The sequence below is a fragment of the Sinocyclocheilus rhinocerous genome, unplaced genomic scaffold, assembly GCF_001515625.1.
Source record: "Sinocyclocheilus rhinocerous isolate Xijiao unplaced genomic scaffold, SAMN03320098_v1.1 scaffold78, whole genome shotgun sequence".
In the NCBI taxonomy this organism is placed as follows: domain Eukaryota; kingdom Metazoa; phylum Chordata; class Actinopteri; order Cypriniformes; family Cyprinidae; genus Sinocyclocheilus; species Sinocyclocheilus rhinocerous.
In genome coordinates, this window is record NW_015637122.1 from 441064 (window position 1) to 459802 (window position 18739).

Genomic DNA, 18739 nt, shown 5'->3' on the forward strand with positions numbered 1-18739 from the left:
GAAAACCCTTGCTTTTAAAAAAATCTAGAAAAGAAATTGTAAGGATAGAAGATAAGTTTATTCAGTATTAGCAGGAGGAGTTCTTAAGCCTATTTCGTATAATTCTGTTTAAAATTCTAACGGAACTGAATTAACCCGACGTAGTGTGGTGGCAGAGCTGTATTGGAAACGTTGTTTCTAAAGTAACTGAAGCAAAGTGCTTAAGTTTAAAGTTTCTAAAGTAACTGAAACTTGTTGTTGGTCTCTTATAATTCTGTTAAGATTCTAAAGTAATTGAATCAACCCGACGCAGTGTGGTGGCAGAGTTGTATTAGATCTATTGTGTCTGAAGTTGTAAGTTTCTAATGTATTAAACTATGCTCCTTTCTCTACAAAGAGCTTAATTATCATATAGATAGTTCTTTCCGATCTTAATCATATGTAAATAGTACCTCCGGAGCGATAATTTGTCACTTATAGCGTGGGAGCAGCAGCAGGCCGTCAAGAACCATCTGCTGACCAAAAGGGTACATGAAATAACTGCTATGGATTCTGTTTAATCTTATCACCTTAACATTTGGTTGTTCCCACCTGAAAGTCTACCAAAGATGTGGGAACGGAAGGCTATCACTTTCATTGTCATCCGCAATTTACATTTAAAACGAAACTTAATTTACATGTTGAGCAGGAAGATGAACGTAATACAGTATAAAATGATTGAGCTTAGGATGTTCGGGGTTCATTCTGACTCCGTTGAACCTAAGGTACTACATGTACTTTGTCACTGCTATGCTGCAATAAACATCTTCATCGAGATCTTCATCGTCCTCATCATTCTTCTTACAACAGTGAACAAGGAGGGAGTGCCCTCTGGAGGAGCTCACTTTTCCAGGTTTTAAGTGCTATAATCAGGTCCCCGTTTTTTTAGCAGGTCCGAGCTGTAATGGCGCTCTATTCTGGAAAAGGGGGCGGGGAGCAGCTGTCACGGGGTTGTGGTTGTAGTGAGCGCACGACGAAGGAGTAGGAGTAAAGGAGTATTTTTAATCAGCATCAACCACATAAACCATTGAAAATAACATTAATCCAAGACAAAGAAATGACAGAAACTGAGGGCTTATAAAGGGCAGGCAACTATGGAGCAAACGAGATGATTAATACAACACAGGTGGAAACTAATGAATGATGATTGCAATGCAGAGGGCTTTGCGGGTGAGACGGGTGTTGTAAATGTCTTGGAGGGAGGGGAGAGAGGCACCAACGATCTTCTCAGCTGCTCTCACTATGCGTTGAAGTGTCTTGCGGCAGCAGCTCATCACAAAAATGACTGTTATTGTCTTCTTGCATTATTGACAAACTATTGTCCTTTTTGACACCGTAAAGCTGCTTTGACACAATCAGTATTGTATAAAGCGCTATACAAATAAAGGTGACTTGACTTTATATCTGAAGCGTGCACACATGGAAGCCATCTCTCAGACAGCACTGAAATACCATTTGAGAGTGAGAACCAGAAGGGTGTAAGTGACATTTTGGGTGAAATGGACACAAGTGAATTCATAATAATTTTGGAGTTATTCATTAGAAACCAAAAGACTCAACACTGAAAATACTACGCCAGTTGGTGCCAAAAGAGCATAACTGCACTTACGCCACTTTGGCATTGAGAAATGTATGTAGGGTAAAGCCCGTGGATAGCACATGAGTCAAAATAGCTGACACAACAAGTAAGCCTGGTAGGTCAACCATGAGAAGACAGCAGTTTTTAACTACTGAAGATGTATTATCAAGCTTATTTTGTGACAAAGAGCTGGATGATGATGGAGAAAATTAAAATATCCAGCATTCAATGTCGGTGAGGTGTAGCTAGCAGGTAGTAACCAATAACTTACATTATAATGTTATATCATATAGGCACTCAGTTACCGCTTAGCCACAAGAGAGAGAATGCAGAGAAGGGATTATTATTATTATTATTGTTAATAATAATTAGTTATGCAATTCATTACTTAAGTATCATTCAGTTAATGGTATTTGCTATCAAATATTTTATTACAAACTCTAGTAAAATAGTAATATACTGTATTGAAAATACATTTATTTCATACTAGTTCAAATTAACATTTTATTTGCTTTATTTATTGTCTATTTTCTGACATGTCACTCTATACTTATATAAATATAAAAAATTATAATTAAACTTTATTTGAAGTACTACTTGTGCACAATGCACATTTCTCAATATTAAGCCTAAAATGTGTTTTAATGTCATTATTGATGAGGATTGTATGACCTTTCAATAATATCGGCCTTTTAAATGCAAGACATTTAAAGTGTTCCTAAAGTATACTTGCAATAGTTTCACTTTTAACACAATCAAATATAGTTCAGCATATCTTTAGTTGGACTTCAGCACTACTTTCTTACAATTAAAGTGCATTAAGTACAAAATTAGTTGTTCCAATTTAGCAGACTTTAATTATGGCCTACCCGTTTAGTAATGTGTAAATAATATGTAAATGTATCTGTAGTATACTTAGCATGAAATAAATGTATTTCAAATACATTTTTGTATATTTATTTTTTACTAGGGAAGGCATCTGTAAAGGCTTTTCAATCACCCATTTGGCTAAATAGTGGCTGGGATTACTATTTTAGTAAAAATTAATCACATTCAGTTAACTAATTTGTATATGACATTTTATCACAATAGATTATTTGTTTTAAACTTATTAATGTAATACTTTGTTCATATTGTCATCAGATGCGTCCATGTTTTTATACACGAAATGGAATAAAACATTGGTGCCAAAAAGGCGCATGTGACTTTTTTTAAATAATAAAAAAAAAAAGATATATCTTTTTTTTCAGAATAAATGTTAAAATAGTGCTCAATAAGTATACGGTCATCCATGTGTGTAAATTTTTTTTATTATAAACAATTGAAATCAGTACACAAAGTCAGATCAAACTATGGTAAATTTTCCTGTAAAGTTGGTGAAATGGTTCTCCCGCCTCGAATGTGCTCTCTTTCGCGTCTTGAGCAAATAGGCACAAAATTGTCTTGATGAGAATCGGTGTAAAAACTTAAGTGAACGTAAGCAGTTAAGAAAATAACGGATGTGCATTAATATAATGGACCCGTGCATGTCTTATGTTAAAGGGGTCATATGACGTTGCTAAAAAGAACATTATGTTGTGTATTTGGTGTAATGCAATGTGTTTATGTGGTTTAAGGTTCAAAACACACATTATTTTCCACATACTGTACATTATTGTTCCTCCTCTATGCCCCGCCTTTCTGAAACGTGTCGATTTTTACAAAGCTCATCGGTCTGAAAAGCGAGGTGTCTTTAATAATGTTAATCAAACAACAAAAGAAAAAATAGAGAATCACCCACTGCTCTTAACTAAGTAACTTCTGTAGCTTTAATGGATATTTGTGTATATTTACTTCGTACAATAATACAAATCCAAGTTTATTTAATTCTTTGTATCCCCCCCCCCCTCCGTATACATAACATACGTTTACAACATATGGGCTACTTACCCTTTACTGTACAAGGCCATTTGAATTATAAGTGCCTTGTAAGCATTTCCTTCAGTTACTACATATAGGCTATATTCCCTGCACGTAGCTCAAAAGTGAAAGTGAAAGACAGAAAGTGACGTTTCCTTTAAAACGTGTACAAATGTCGCACCTCTCTGCTTGGCGCTGTTATTTCATACACATTCGTGTGGATTTACCCGTCGGCGTTCCCTCTGAATTCTCCGGGACAAGTGGACATGCATATGCTCGTTAAATTGATTTTCATAATGGCGGCATATCAGCATAATATTGCCAGAGCAGGAGGTAAGTTTGGATCAACATTACGGGAAAATACACATTTACATGTTGAGTAAACCTGAAGAGTGTTATTGCATATTGCACACATTATGTTGAGATTCAGCGTTAGCCTACTGCTTAACTGTGGACTCTACTATTAATACATTTAATTGGTTGACTAAAGCACGTTCTCCATGAATTAATAGGGCCTTTCTAGTAAAAAACCGAAACCACGTCTTGAAAAAAGAAACTAGAGAAGGAACATTAACTTGAATATGGAATATGAAATAGTGAAAACCCATTCATGTGACAATCCCCTAGATTATGGAAATAATAATTATATTACTTGCAGCTTGCTTTTATTTATTTATTTGTTTGCTTGTTTAAATACCGAGCTTTTTATTTTTTTTAATACATTTATTTATTTATTAATTTAATTTGAAAATAATTTTTATTTTTTTGTTCATGTTGGGAATTGTGGAGAAATGGACAAATGCTGTTGGAGTAAATGCTGGAATAGAACAACAGTTGAAGTGGTGAAATACACCATACATATTAACTAACTAACTATATATATATATATATATATATATATAATGTGTGTGTGTGTGTGTGTGTTACCGGCGCCTATTTTGTACTAGTCGCGGCGGTAGTGACGTCATGGCTGTCGCCGGCCAACAAGTTGGTGTTTTTTCAATGTAGGCTTCAGACACGGGTCACGACGAGGCGTTCCCCATAGCGACCCCTAGAGGACGCAGTGTCTCGTTCCCCTCAGGGAACCATGGTTACATAAGTAACCCGAGACGTTCTTCTTACTCTGAGGTTAATTATCTTGATTAAGGGGAAAAAATAGTGATGACTTGTAGATCAGCATATGAAAATAAAAATAGATCGGGTTTGTGCAAGGTTTCAGTTACCAGCCCAAATCTTTAACATTTCTTCCCCCTAACCAACATAATTGCCTAAGAATTATTCATATAGCAACAGAGAATATAATAGTTATCATTTGTTCTAGGCTATACATGTTTAAGAGTTAAACACTATTCAAAACATCCTTTTTTAGATTTAGAGGCAACATTCTAAGAAATACACACAAAGGAGGATGTGGAATTTTTGATCTGTTACAGGAAGCTGTGTCATCACAAATGACATCTTGCAGTTAAAATGTGTAATTTTTAGTAAATAAAAACCTAATTTTTTTCTCATCTAAAATGGAACAGCCTATATATTGTTGAAAAAAAGTGAAAAAGTCAATACACAAGTCAGTTAATACCATCTTGTATTTGTATCATACATTAGATGTAATAAATGATGTATATTTCCTGAAAATGACTTTTATGTTCCTGAAAATGACTTCAACAGATTGCAAAAGCACATCTTTACTGCACAAATGCTCCCCCATATGTTTCCTTTCAAAGAATGATTAAGTTATACAAATTTAGCTCATCCAAATTTAGATAACTCAGTCACTGAACATCAACACAGCTGGTGAGATAAGTACTATTTTGAGGTGATTTGTGTTTCAGGGCAGTTTTTATTATATAGGTGTCAGATAGATATAAATAGTGTCCCACTGTTTCCTCATTCCATTAGAGGGGAAATGCCAAACCCCTCCAACTGTAACTTTAACCTCTCCCTTTTTAACAGATATATGTACTGTCTTTTCCAAAAATGTACTGAAGATCTTTTGCACCACAAATGTAGTCAAAGATTTTGTGCCATAATTATTTTATTTTATCTTATTATTTTATCTCTCCCTCTGACTGTTGGTTTGATTGCTTTAAACAATGTGACAAGTTCGTTGTTGGTTTCATATGGTTTTGAAAAGCTTTGTATACCATCTTCAAGAAAAGTAAAAGGTGACATATCATGAAAACCTGACTTTTCCAGGTTTTAAGTGCTATAATCAGGTCCCCGGTGCATCTACCAACCAAGGAAAGGTGAAAAAGATTAACCCAGTAACTTTGTTTTGGTAAGCCTTTTTCTGCAAGCGTCTGAAAAAACGAGCACGTCTGATTTCGCTCCCTTGGTGACGTTGCAAAGGGATCTCATTATAATATTACCGCCCCTTAATCTGCACGTTTCCACCCATGGCACCGTAATTTTGATTCGCAAGCGACAACGGTGTAATGCCATGGCAAAAGTTTGAACAAAACATGCTAACTGTTCTGTCTTTGGCTGCACAGACGAGCACAGAACACTGTTTAGAGTCCCAGCCTCAGAGGAAGACAAGAGAGCAGTGTTTTTATTTATTTATTTACTGTATATTGCTGCTGCCACACAGATCTAAAATAAAATGATAATCAGAACCAAAACAGATGTTTTTTTAGCAGGTCTGAGCCCTAATGGCGCAGCTCTATTCTGGAAAAGGGGGCGGGGAGCAGCAGCTCATTTGCATTTAAAGAGACAGGCCCGAAAAACAGCGTGTTTCTGCCTCCACTCAAAATAGGCATTTTCAAAATGATATAATAAATGATCTGTGGGGTATTTTGAGCTGAAACTTCACAGACACATTCTGGGGACACCAGAGACTTATATTACATATTGTAAAAAGGGGCATAATATGTCTCCTTTAAAATTTTTAATTTAATAACTATAAATATGTCATGTCATGTCTTATAGCCATAAAGTAAAGCATAATAACATATTTTCCTTGTGACCGGGGGAGCAAAGATGCTAATAATACGTCAAATGAACCCCAGACAATTTTTTTTTGTGTACTCAGGTTTATTTTTCTGCTGCAAAATCTGAAAGCAAAACCGACTGCCCCAAAAAGTCCCTTACAATGCATGTGAAATGAGTCGGTGCCAATACCCTCATGGGCAACGTACTGACATATAGCGTCGTTGCTCTTCGAGTGTCCTGAGTTCGAATCCCAGCTTGCAGAACTTTCCTGTTCCGGACAGGGACCACGGACCTTTCCTGATCCCGTCCTCCCACTTCGCTTTCTGTCAAGATACTGTCCTATCATAATAAAGGCAAAAAAGCCAAAAAGTAAATGCATGTGAAATGAGAGTGTAACAACATTGGCGAGGGGTGCGTGGTTCAGTGAGGTCTGCAGGGGGAGAGACGGACAGGAAACAAGTGGTGAGTAAGTAGGTCAAGAGCAAAATGACAAACACCTGGTGTGGAGAGACTGGTTAAAAATCACCGGGAAACAGTGTACGAGAGGAGGGAGACTGACTGAGGAATTGTGTGTGTGTGTGTGTGGGGGGGGGTGTGTCGAATGCTGAGAGATGCCCGTGGATTTATTTATTTTGGGACTGAGCTTGTTTGAAGTGCAGTGAGTTTTGGAACTGTGAAAAGTTAGATAAAGATCACGAGCCTCAGTAAAGCCGACCCTGACTTCTTCCTTGTCTTAACTACGTTACAAACACGTAGCTAATGGCTGTGGAATTGATGTCTCGTCTGGCTTTACATTGTGAAACGGTCACCAAAGAATCTGTGGTGAAATGTGTACACAAACTTAATATCAGACTAAAATAATCATGGATCGTTTCAAACTTTGAGATCCTTCAGAAGTATATGCAGAGTGTAGGTTCTACACAAACCCAGATATAGCACAGTGTATCACTGTGGGTGGGCCAAGTTTCTGATCACCTAATAGATGTAATTTATATGCATATCCACTTACCTGATGGCTACGTAAGGAAAGAAGGAACATCCAACCTGATCCGATGCACTGAAAAAGATGGCAGCATATCCTGGCACTCTGACCTTCCCCTAAAGTGCATACGTAAGAGTCTTGTTTGTTGCAGAGATACTGGACATTACATGACTGGCGCGTATGACATGTCCGCCCCCTTGTTTTTACTTTAGCTAAATCGTAAACTTTCAAGTTGGTCCAAGCACAAAGTCACACAGAAACACAAGCCTTCTTGCTAGAAGAATGTGTTGTAAAATTGGCGTAAAATATCAAACATGTTCAAAAACTTACTTCAAAAGAGGTAAGTTTGGATCAACATTACGGGAAAATACACATTTACATGTTGAGTAAACCTGAAGAGTGTTATTGCATATTGCACACATTATGTTGAGGTTCAGCGTTACTGCTTAACTGTGGAATCTACTATTAATAAATTTAATTGGTTGACTAAAGCACGTTCTCCATGAATTAATAGGGCCTTTCTAGTAAAAAAACGAAACCACGTCTTGAAAAAAGAAACTAGAGAAGGAACATTAACTTGACAATCCCCTAGGATTATGGTTTGATGGCAAATTATCATGGAAGGACTATATAGATTTTATATTAAAGAAATGGCCTAGATTATATATAATTAATAATAAATAATTAATATTATAACAATAATTATATTACTTGCAGCTTGCTTTTATTTATTTGTTTGTTTGTTTAAATGCCAAGCTTTACCCTTTTTATTTATTTATTTTCATGCTGGGAATCGTGGAGAAATGGACAAATGCTGTTGGAGTAAATGCTGGAATAGAACAACAGTTGAAGTGGTGAAATACACCATACATATTAACTAACTAACTAAATATATATATATATAATGTGTGTGTGTGTGTGTGTGTGTGTGTGCATTTACACAATGGCTTTACTAGTTCATTCAAAGAAACCTTCTTATGTACTATAGGATACTTGAGCTGATTTTTCAGAAATTGGAAGTTTAAACTGTTACATCACAATATTTATTCTAGGTATTAAATTAAGGGAATAGTTCCCACAAACATGAAATTTCTGCTATTATTTACTCTCATTCATAATTTGAAACCCATATGTTGTTATTATGTTGAACACATAATAACTATACAGTACATAATAATTATGCAGTTCTTTTGAATACAACAGCAGTTTAGTGCCCATGTCTGTCAAGCTCCAAAAAGCACCATAAATCTAGTACATTACACATTTTCTGAAACCATACAGTGCTCTTGTGTGGTAAACAATGCAATTTAAGATGTTGCTCACGAATCTTTCCTTCTAATTTTAATTTATTAATTATGATTAATTTTAATTAATAATCATATTAATTATGATTCATTTTTAAGTCAACCATTCCGTTAATAATTAATGGTTCTTCTTACTCTGAGGTTAATTATCTTGATTAAGGGGAAAAAATAGTGATGACTTGTAGATCAGCATATGAAAAACTGAAAAATAGATCGGGTTTGTGCAAGGTTTCAGTTACCAGCCCAAATCTTTAACATTTCTTCCCCTAACATATTTGCCTAAGAATTATTCATATAGCAACAGAGAATATAATAGTTATCATTTGTTTTAGGCTATAAATGTTTAGGAGTTAAAAACTATTCAGAACATCCTTTTTTTTTAGCTTTAGAGGCAACATTCTAAGAAATGCACAGAAAGGAGGATGTGGAATTTTTGATCTGTTACAGGAAGCTGTGTCATCACAAATGACATTTTGCAGTTAAAATGTGTGATTTTTAGTAAATAAAAACCTATTTTTTTCTCATCTAAAGTGGAATATATATTGTTGAAAAAAAGGGGAAAAGTCAATACACAAGTCAGTTAATACCATCTTGTATTTGTATCATACACTGGATGTAAAAAATGATGTATATTTCTGTGAGTTCTTAAAAATGACTTCAACAGATTGCAAAAGCACATCTTTACTGCACAAATGTTCCCCCATATGTTTCCTTTCGAAGAATGATTACGTTATGTAAGGGATAATGTACATCCAGCTGGTCGCGTCGGGGTCCTGATCACCATGTCGGGGGTTATTCTGCGATAACAACCAGCTGGATGTACATTAGCCTGCTTATTACACGGCTACTTGCCACATAAGTAAATAATTAGACACGAAATATTGATTTGAGTTGAAATATTTAAGTGCAAAGCTTCCGTGAACACAGCAGTTGCGAGCAAGCGGCAAATTCAAACTAGAGGGACATTTAAGGGAAACGGTGCAGTCACACGACTTATTACACAACATTTCACCACATAAATAATTAACCCTAAAAGGGGCCACGTATCATGGGGGATACAAACATTTGAGAAGCTGTGGGGAGAAGCAGTGAAAGCGTAGGTCTCATTTCTTGGTTTCATCTTGAAAGTTTGTTGTGAATATTTAGATGAGGTGAATTCTGTTTCTTAATTCTTTGTTTAGCTCAAGGGCAGCATTTAAAACTGCATGGCCGCCTGTAGTGTGAAATCTACTCACCCTCTGATAAAAGTTGATCTAGTTCACATATTTACACACGTTGGAGGGGACTTACCTGTTTAAAAAGCTGTTGTTCAGCATTAGCTTATTAGGTTTACATTGAAATTTTGTAAATTAAATGCTTATATTTTTTGTAATCTGTCTCTAAATGTTTGTATCTCAGGGGATACGTCGCCCTTTTAGGGGTATAAATCAAGATATAAAACATACATATAGACTGTGCGACTTTGTGGCTTGTGTTTTAGAAAATCAAATATTTTTGTAATCTTGACAAAACACATATCGTTGGAAAGGTCTGATAGTCAAAATTCCATATTTGGTGACTGTTTTGTAATAGATGTGATATTGTGACAGAAAATGATTCATTTGTGACAGAAAACTGCATTAGAAAAATTGAATAGAGTTTGGACGTAACCTAGTGGTTATTTTTGGTATAGTGCCCAAAGAAAATCTCACAGGAACCACAATTTTTGTGATATCAACTTTTTCTTAAAAAAGAGACCAATGTTAGGTCTGTACTCCAAAACATTCAGGAATTACAACCATGCTGTAACAAGCATTGATAAACAAGTGTTCTGTTTCCAGTGAATTTATACCGCCAAATAAATTTCCATAAATTTCCGACGTATCCTGTGGGAAACAAACATTAAAATCAAATATAAAGTCACGTTTTGAAAAAAATCATGAAATTGTATTATTTGAGTCCCAATAAGATGGAAAATTGCATTAAATTAATTATTTTCATTATTTTTAGGGTTAAGGCAATAAAAGATTTAAGACGAAAATGTTTTAAAATCTTACCAGTTTGATAGTTATATTATAATCCATTACAGCGTACAAAACAATCGTCACAAAATGACAGCAGCTGCGTTTGTATGAAACGAGAGAGCGAGTCTGCGATACCAGGATGACATAATTAATTGTACACCATTTTGAATTGAATTTTAATATTTTATTAGCTAAACAAACCCAAAGCTTCTACTAAGAAAAAAACTTTCCTAGCAAGATTATAGTGCCGACTTCAGTTACCCGGATGAGCCTGTGTTATCAGCTTTTACCGGTTGTTTTCGAGGGATAACATACCTTTGAGCGACTTTGTTTTGAAGCTGTGAAAAGTTCGATAAAGATCACGAGCCTCAGTAAAGCCGACCCTGACTTCTTCCTTGTCTTAACTACGTTACAAACACGTAGCTAATGGCTGTGGAATTGATGTCTCGTCTGGCTTTACATTGTGAAACGGTCACCAAAGAATCTGTGGTGAAATGTGTACACAAACTTAATATCAGACTAAAATAATCATGGATCGTTTCAAACTTTGAGATCCTTCAGAAGTATATGCAGAGTGTAGGTTCTACACAAACCCAGATATAGCACAGTGTATCACTGTGGGTGGGCCAAGTTTCTGATCACCTAATAGGTGTCATTTATATGCATATCCACTTACCTGATGGCGGAAAGCTGAATTGTATTTCAAAATGTTAAATACAGTACAATGCAACTTTATTTCTTAGTAAGTTAAACAAAACGTATTGTTTTTAACACACTTTCCATTAGGTCAAAGTTTTTACAGATCTTGATATGTGCAAAGATGTTGATGAATTTATATCTATCCATGAGTTTCTTTGTTTGCATATGTGATATTTTAGTGATATTACTCTTGCTTTATCTCAGGTGTCTGTGGAACCCCAAATCTGATACCCAACACAGTACCTGTGCCAGATTTACAATATTACATCGGTGACAGTATTCGCATTCAGTGTGCAGAGGGCTACGTAAGGAAAGCAGGAACATCCAACTTGATCCGATGCACTGAAAAAGATGGCAGCATATCCTGGCACTCTGACCTTCGCCTAAAGTGCATAGGTAAGAGTCTTGTTTGTTGCAGAGATACTGGACATTACATGACTGGCGCACAGGAATGCATGACATGTCCGCCCTCTTGTTTTTACTTTAGCGAAATCGTAAACTTTCAAGTTGGTCCAAGCCACTAGCGTAGCCAGGAATTACAATGTGGGTGGGCCCAGAGAAAATTGGGATGGCCTAGCCTAAAATGCATCTGTAATCAAAATAGGCCAACACAACTAACAGTTACACCTGCTTGAATACACATCACCGTTTAATCAGAGCATAAGCCTGTATGTCATTATAAGCAGTGTTAAGAACATAACGATAAGAACAGCATGAGCACAGCGGCCACACCACGCATGCGCATCTGACAGACGGACAGCATCAAATCAGCAGGACAGTAGCTAGTAGTACAGTAGTGGACAGTATGTAACCATACTTGGTCATAGTCTGGCTCAGTGGCCACATAAACGAAATAAACAACTGTGACTAGGCAACTACATAGTAGGAAAATGTAGATTAATGTACCTGTACACTGGCGTGTAGGGGAGGTAGACGCTGGAGAATGGAGCGCTGCTGGCGATGGAGAAATATTTGAATTAACGTTAGCACTAGCAGAGCTGTTCAGCTGCTTGAGCGTAGAATACGCGGGGGCCGTTTCATTCATACTCAAAGCCGGAGGGCGCTCTCTCGCACAAAGTACAAAACGGACTCAAAGAAGTAACGTGATGTGCCAGGAAAACCCTAATATGGACAAAGGCATGTATAACGGCATCCAGCAATCTCTGCTGTAGCTAAGCGGCAAGGGGCTGTTTGCAAACTTATCTTCATCATTATATGGCAAACAAGAATTAAGAAACAACACAATTTATTTTTTATAGGTCAAGTATTGTGATTATTGCAACAGAATTCACAATGATTAGGTTACTTTTTGAAGCAACTGACTGGGTGGGCCTGACTGGGCCCACCCGTAGTTACGCGACTGGTCCAAGCACAAAGTCACACAGAAACACAAGCCTTTTTGCTAGAAGAATGTGTTGTAAAATTGGCGTAAAATATCAAACATGTTCAAAAACAGACTGCCCAAAATCTGCAGACTGGTTTCAGCTACCAGATTCTACACTCTTTGTAAACGCCACATGATTCTGAAATGTAGATGTTGGTTTAATTTTACATCCTAACAGATATCAGGTGATAAATATAGTTATTTTATTGTTTCTACTTTACAGCTGATCCCAAAAAGCCACATGTGCCCTCAGGTAAGTGCCATCTTTCCTAATGCGTCCCTGTCTTTTCTGTATATGTTGTTGAAGTGAAAAGTGATTTGTGTATTTTATGCACCTCGATACCAAATGCATTGACATTGGTCACACCAACAGACAGGCCTGACCCAAAGGAATGCCATTTGTCAATGGTTGGGCCAGTGTTACTGTGTCGGAATGCTTAACCAAGCAATGTTTTGATAGTGCCACAGTGTGTTTACATTTTTTTAGGAGAATTAACCTACGAATAGTTTACTTAAAGTTGTCTCTGGATATGAAAAGTATTTTAACAACAACAACAAAATGAGACACATCCCCCTTAAATCCTATCACCAAGACGACAGCTGATGGCTAAAGTGTCCTGTATTATGTATTTGCCTCAGCAGAGACCCAAAGGCCTCATCAACATTTCACATCATCCACCACAGAAAGAACAGCAAGAAGGAATACCACAGTTCATGGCACAAGCACGGCAACCACAGGTATATATGTCATATTATGCTTGTATGTGTTGATATTGTTTGGGTAGGCCTACATTTACGTTAATTGCATGACACTCCAGCAACAGGGCATATAGCTTTGACAACAACAAATGAAGTTGTCACAACCAAAACAAGAAGAACTACCAGCCTGCCAACTTTGATGTGCACAACAAAAGAGGCGGAGTCTGTTACAAGAACCAATGAGGTTACTCCTTCAACATCCAGCAGCTTCACAAGCAGAGAATATATGACAACAACAACATCGCCAAAGTCAGGCTCTTTCACTACAACAACAGGTGAATCCATTTACTATGATGGGTTAAGGTGCATAAGGCTAACTTTAAAGGAATAGTTAACACAAACATTAACATTCTGTCATTATTTACTCACCCTCGTGTCATTCCAAACCAATATGACTTTCTTTCTTCAACAGAACCCAAAAGGAGACATTTAGCAGAATGTTCATTCTGCTCTTTTCCATACAGTATATAATGACCAAGAGCTGTCAAGCTCTTAATTTACCCATGTAGATATTCAAACTTCATACAGCAAGACAACAAGTTTGATAAAGTCATAGAGGTTTGGAAAAACATAAATGATGACAGAATTTCCACATTAATCTTCATTAAGCTAAAGCTATGTTTAGATATATGTGTTCTAACACTTAGGGAGGAATTAACTAAACTGTAAAATCCCTTTTTGCACATGATACGTCAGCGTAATACCTAAATCTTATTTACAAACCATCACAATCCAGTTTACGGAGTACAAAGCTGAAATTGCATTGCATTGTCAATATTTAAACTAAGTCACTGAAATTCTTTTTTGAACAAACATGACTCCTTTAGGCTCAGTAGTGACGAACGTGGAAGCGCAGGGGAGAGATCAAAACAAAACAACGGTCACTTATTAGAAGTACAAAACGAGGATTTGTAAAGAACAATGTCAGAGGATTTCGATATAAGCCAAGAGGAGACTGGTTTTCCTTTGCTAAAGTAAGGAAACTTTGCTTCCTTTGCTCCTGTTAACAAACGTTGGTTTTCACGAGATTCACCGGCGCATGCGCAATGCTGAACTCATACGTCATCCTCCCGGAACTGCTTCCGTGTAGGACTGTTGGCAATATACACCGTAATTTTTGCTCATACAGATAAGAGTAATACATTATTAGAAAATGTCAAGGGTCTACTTGTATTTGTATACACTCACAAAATCAGCAAGATGTTGTGTTTTAGTAAAATTAAGAAAACAAACAGGACGCGCTCTCTTCCATCCCTGTCTCTGTGCACTGGAAAGATATTTGGCATTTTATTTTAAAATACATTTTGATGTATCTTTGCCCAACCCTGGAGATGGCGAGTCAGCATCCACTTCATCTTTGCAGCTGACACACTAACTGTGAAAACACTAGTTTATTAATAAATAGTTAAAATATCTCCTTGCTATTTTTCCCCAACACATAGTCTTTTCTTTTGCCGGTGTTTTGTGGCAAGCTTAATATATAGCTTTATAGGCTATATATTAAAGCCTCATTATGGTTTAGTTCTCCACCCCCCAGTATATATCTAATTCAATTAATATAAACGTGAGATTAGTCGACTAATCGCACATTTAGTTGACTACTGGTCGACTAGAAAAATCTTTAGTCGGGGGAAGCCCTAATTACTATCAATTGAAACCAGGCAGTTAATGAAAGTATATGAAATATATATACTTTAAATATATGAAAAACAAGGTGTTTGAGTGTACTTTCCAGCAATCATGGCAATGGTAATTGTAACCAGGTGAAGATATTGGCAACCCCTTCAATTGAGCCTAATGATATTTTGAACTAGAATATCATCGTTTCAGTTCAAAGAGACTGGAATTATTCAGTTTTTAAGTATGTTTGTCATTTACCTGGTGCAAATTGGCATCATCACTGTTTTTCTGTGATCTACGTAATTCCTTTGGTGAATTGGGCACCGTGAAGTCAGCACAGTTATCGCATACAAAACAAACACACTTTTAGTGACCGCAGTTCATTTTTAGTAAATCTGCTCTTCAATATTCTTAACAATGAACTAAAAGAGTGCAAATAGAACTTTTTTAGTGCAATGCATGCTAATATTCTGAAGTTAAATTCCTAATGTTAATCAAAATGATGACTGGACATGAAATGGGATTTGAGTGTGGAGGCCCTGACAATCTTACATTACCCCAAAGAGTCTTTTGTTATATTGAGACCTCAGTATTAAACTTGAATTTGAAACAAGACAGGATGTAAACCAGACTTTGACAAGACCTTCCTGTTATGCACAAAAAAATGTTGGTGATATCTTCACAACTACATATCACGAAACCCGCAATGTATATAACTAACCACATATGATGAATATGAAACGCTAACTGGTGACACACTGTACAAGAACCCACGTCATCATGTTGTGTGCAGATCTGGGTAAGTAAAGGAATAGGTCACCCAAAGAAAGTTAATTTGCTAATTCTCATGTTTTTTTTTAACTTGTTTGACTTTTGAGGGAATGCAAAATTAGTTATTAGCAACAGAATGTCCAAGCCACTCTTTTTCATACAATGAAAGTCGATGCATTGCTGACCACGGCTGTCAAGCAACAACTAATGAAAAACATTGTGGAAAAATTGCAGAAGACGACTTCAAAAGACTTAGAATAAAATACATATGGACTACTTTTATGATGCTATTTTGTCAGGCATGGTCACCATCTACTGTCATTGTATAGAAAAGAGCACTTTGCTAAATTTGTCCTTTAGTGTTACACAAAAGTAAGTCATACAGATTATCACATGGGCGGAATTTACTTTGGGGTGAACTATACCTTTACAGGGGTCCCATCATAGGGTAACATTTTTTATAATTGATGCCATCATTTTATAATTCAATTATTTACTTAAAGTCCACCTGTAATGTTAGTAAAGTATTATTCCAAAACATATATATTTCATGCCAATTTTCATTGTTAACATGTTAACAGGACTAACAACACAACGTCGATGGCAGTGTCAGTTAAACCATTTAACAACATGTTGGCTTGCAATTCATGAATTAGAGAGTTGTTCACCACTATTACAATATTTCTGACAGATTTTCTTTCATATTAATAATGCTAAACTTCTCTGACCCTCATACTACTGCCCTTATTATGTGAAAACTCACTCCCTCTCATCATAATTCTCTCCTTCTCCCATTTTTTTATTAGGAGTCAATGAATCTGTGACGACCTCTACTGTTTCTAAAGGTAAATTCTTTGCTTGTAGTCATCCAGAGAGACAATATTCTCTAATTTCAATTATCTAAAATCAATCACATGAAATTAGGAATTATGTAGTGACTATAACCTGTTAAACAAATGAAAACTTTAGGGGATACTTTAGGGGATTCTATTAGGGATTCTTTAAAGTAACGTGAATTAGAACTCTGGACATTTTCTCAACCAACTTCATGAGGTGCATTAGAAACAGTATTTAAAGGAGTTTGTTTTCTTCGCTATCACTTTTTTCTATAGGTATATGTGACATCTTTTATTCAATTTTAAGGGGCTGTCAAGCTCCCAAAAGGCAGAAAACCACCATAAAATTTTATATTTTTTAGAGCTATGGTGGAGGAAATATTTTCAGTGAACCACATCTTTCTGTCTGTTCCTCACACAAAGCTGCTCAATGGATACTGAAGACTTGGAATGTAGCATAGAAATCATATGGACTTTTTTTTTATGGTGTATTAATCCTTTTGGAGCTCTATAGCTTGGTCACTGTTTATGATTTTTCCATGTAGTGAAAACATACTTTCTTCATAGTTTTCCATGATAGAAAGTCATTTGGGTTTGGAACATCACGAGTGTGAATAACTGCTGAATTTTTATTTTTTTTAATTCATTTTTAAACAAACAAACCCATCAAATCTCTTTCATTTAGGAGACGATTTAGGAGCCTTTTCTAGTGGTTATAAATGTGAGTGCCATTTATTGTTGTTAATTTCTTGGGAAAAAAAAATCTATATATATTTCTCCGCTCTGTGCTCATTATTGTATTTTGAAAGTTTCTTTCTTTCTTTGTATTTTAATCAACATTTAGCAACAGTAGGTGGAGTTACAGGCATAATTCTCCTTTGCCTGATGGCAGCAGTATTGCTTTTATGGTGGAGGTTTGTTTTATAAAATCTATTATGGTTTGAAGCTTCAACTTACAGGCTTTTTGCAGCTTCTGCCTTAATTGTTTTCGCCCTCCGACCCACAGGTCAAGAAATCGGCAAACAAACAGGAACAAACCGGATCCAAACAGGATCCAACTAATTCTTACCAACTCAGTTACCTGCACTTCCTACACATCTGTACCACAAAGTTCAGCAGCTGACAAGTCCACAGAAGACTCTGAAAGTGACAAAAATCAACCACAAATGGGCATCGCCCATGGTGCAGACACGTGATAAGACAGACTCCCAATAAGTCTTGTTCAGACTGTCAGCCCATATCCAATTTTTGCTTTGCTTTTTTTTTTTTTTTGCCTATGTCCCTTTTTTATGCCACATAAAACGGAAACATATCAGACATTGTTTAAAGAAAACATGCTTAATGTCTTTGCAGAAATAAAGCTATGTTGTTTTAAGGTGCAAGTCAAGCAGAAAATTACAATATACTGCTGGTCTACACAGAGACCGGCAGAGACAGTAACATGGAATAAAGCTGTGTATTCCAGCTTCCTATGTTTCTGTAATAATCATAACATAAGATGTAATAGTCCAGTGCAATGGCAACAGGTTGTCATGTTGAAAGACATCATCTGTATTGCAAACCCTGTTGCTTGGGGTAGGCATACCAACATTGGCACAGAAACCAATGCAGAGCATCACGGGGCACATAAATATGATCTGAACAGTTGAGATACAGTGTGGACAGTCATTTAGATCAGATTCCAATCGGATACTCAAATAATCGGATTTGGACTGAGTGTGAACGTAGTTTTAAATACTTTTCATTCCATGAAATATACCAGCCTAAATGCACATATTTGATCAACATCCATCTAATGTACCCCATCTCGCCCTCTACTCTTTTAATGTTAACATAAAATGAATAAAGTTTTATACTGTTTTTAATCCATGGTCTTTGTATGTATATTGATCAATGACAAAACACACAAGCAACTTTTAGATCAGTGTTTCTCAGTGGTTCTTCTCAAGTAGTC

General features: G+C 36.2%; 1 protein-coding gene across 3 annotated transcripts; it reads left to right on the forward strand.

Annotated features, from left to right (window-relative positions):
• The first annotated feature begins 3652 nt into the window (after positions 1–3652).
• LOC107748489 (cell wall protein DAN4-like) lies at positions 3653–18416 on the forward strand. 3 transcript variants are annotated; one of them, XM_016563277.1, is made up of 9 exons: positions 3653–3829; positions 11620–11811; positions 13023–13052; positions 13439–13537; positions 13618–13833; positions 16756–16794; positions 17471–17506; positions 17630–17699; positions 17792–18416. In XM_016563277.1, exons 1-9 carry the CDS (start codon positions 3763–3765, stop codon positions 17979–17981), a joined length of 939 nt encoding a protein of 312 aa, XP_016418763.1. In that variant the 5' UTR covers positions 3653–3762; the 3' UTR covers positions 17982–18416. The 3 variants fall into 3 exon arrangements, with proteins under 3 accessions (XP_016418763.1, XP_016418764.1, XP_016418765.1); XM_016563278.1 differs by having other exon boundaries at positions 13442–13537; XM_016563279.1 differs by lacking the exon at positions 13618–13833.
• Positions 18417–18739: the final 323 nt, after the last annotated feature.

What these genes read in the sequence shown, in the direction of transcription:
- LOC107748489 (XM_016563277.1), top strand. Translation starts at nt 3,763, where the DNA reads ATGCATATGCTCGTTAAATTGATTTTCATAATGGCGGCATATCAGCAT. An exon ending in AAAGCCACATGTGCCCTCAG is followed by an intron (nt 13,053 to 13,438) that starts GTAAGTGCCATC and finishes TATTTGCCTCAG; the next exon opens with CAGAGACCCAAAGGCCTCAT. An exon ending in GACCTCTACTGTTTCTAAAG is followed by an intron (nt 16,795 to 17,470) that starts GTAAATTCTTTG and finishes TCTTTCATTTAG; the next exon opens with GAGACGATTTAGGAGCCTTT.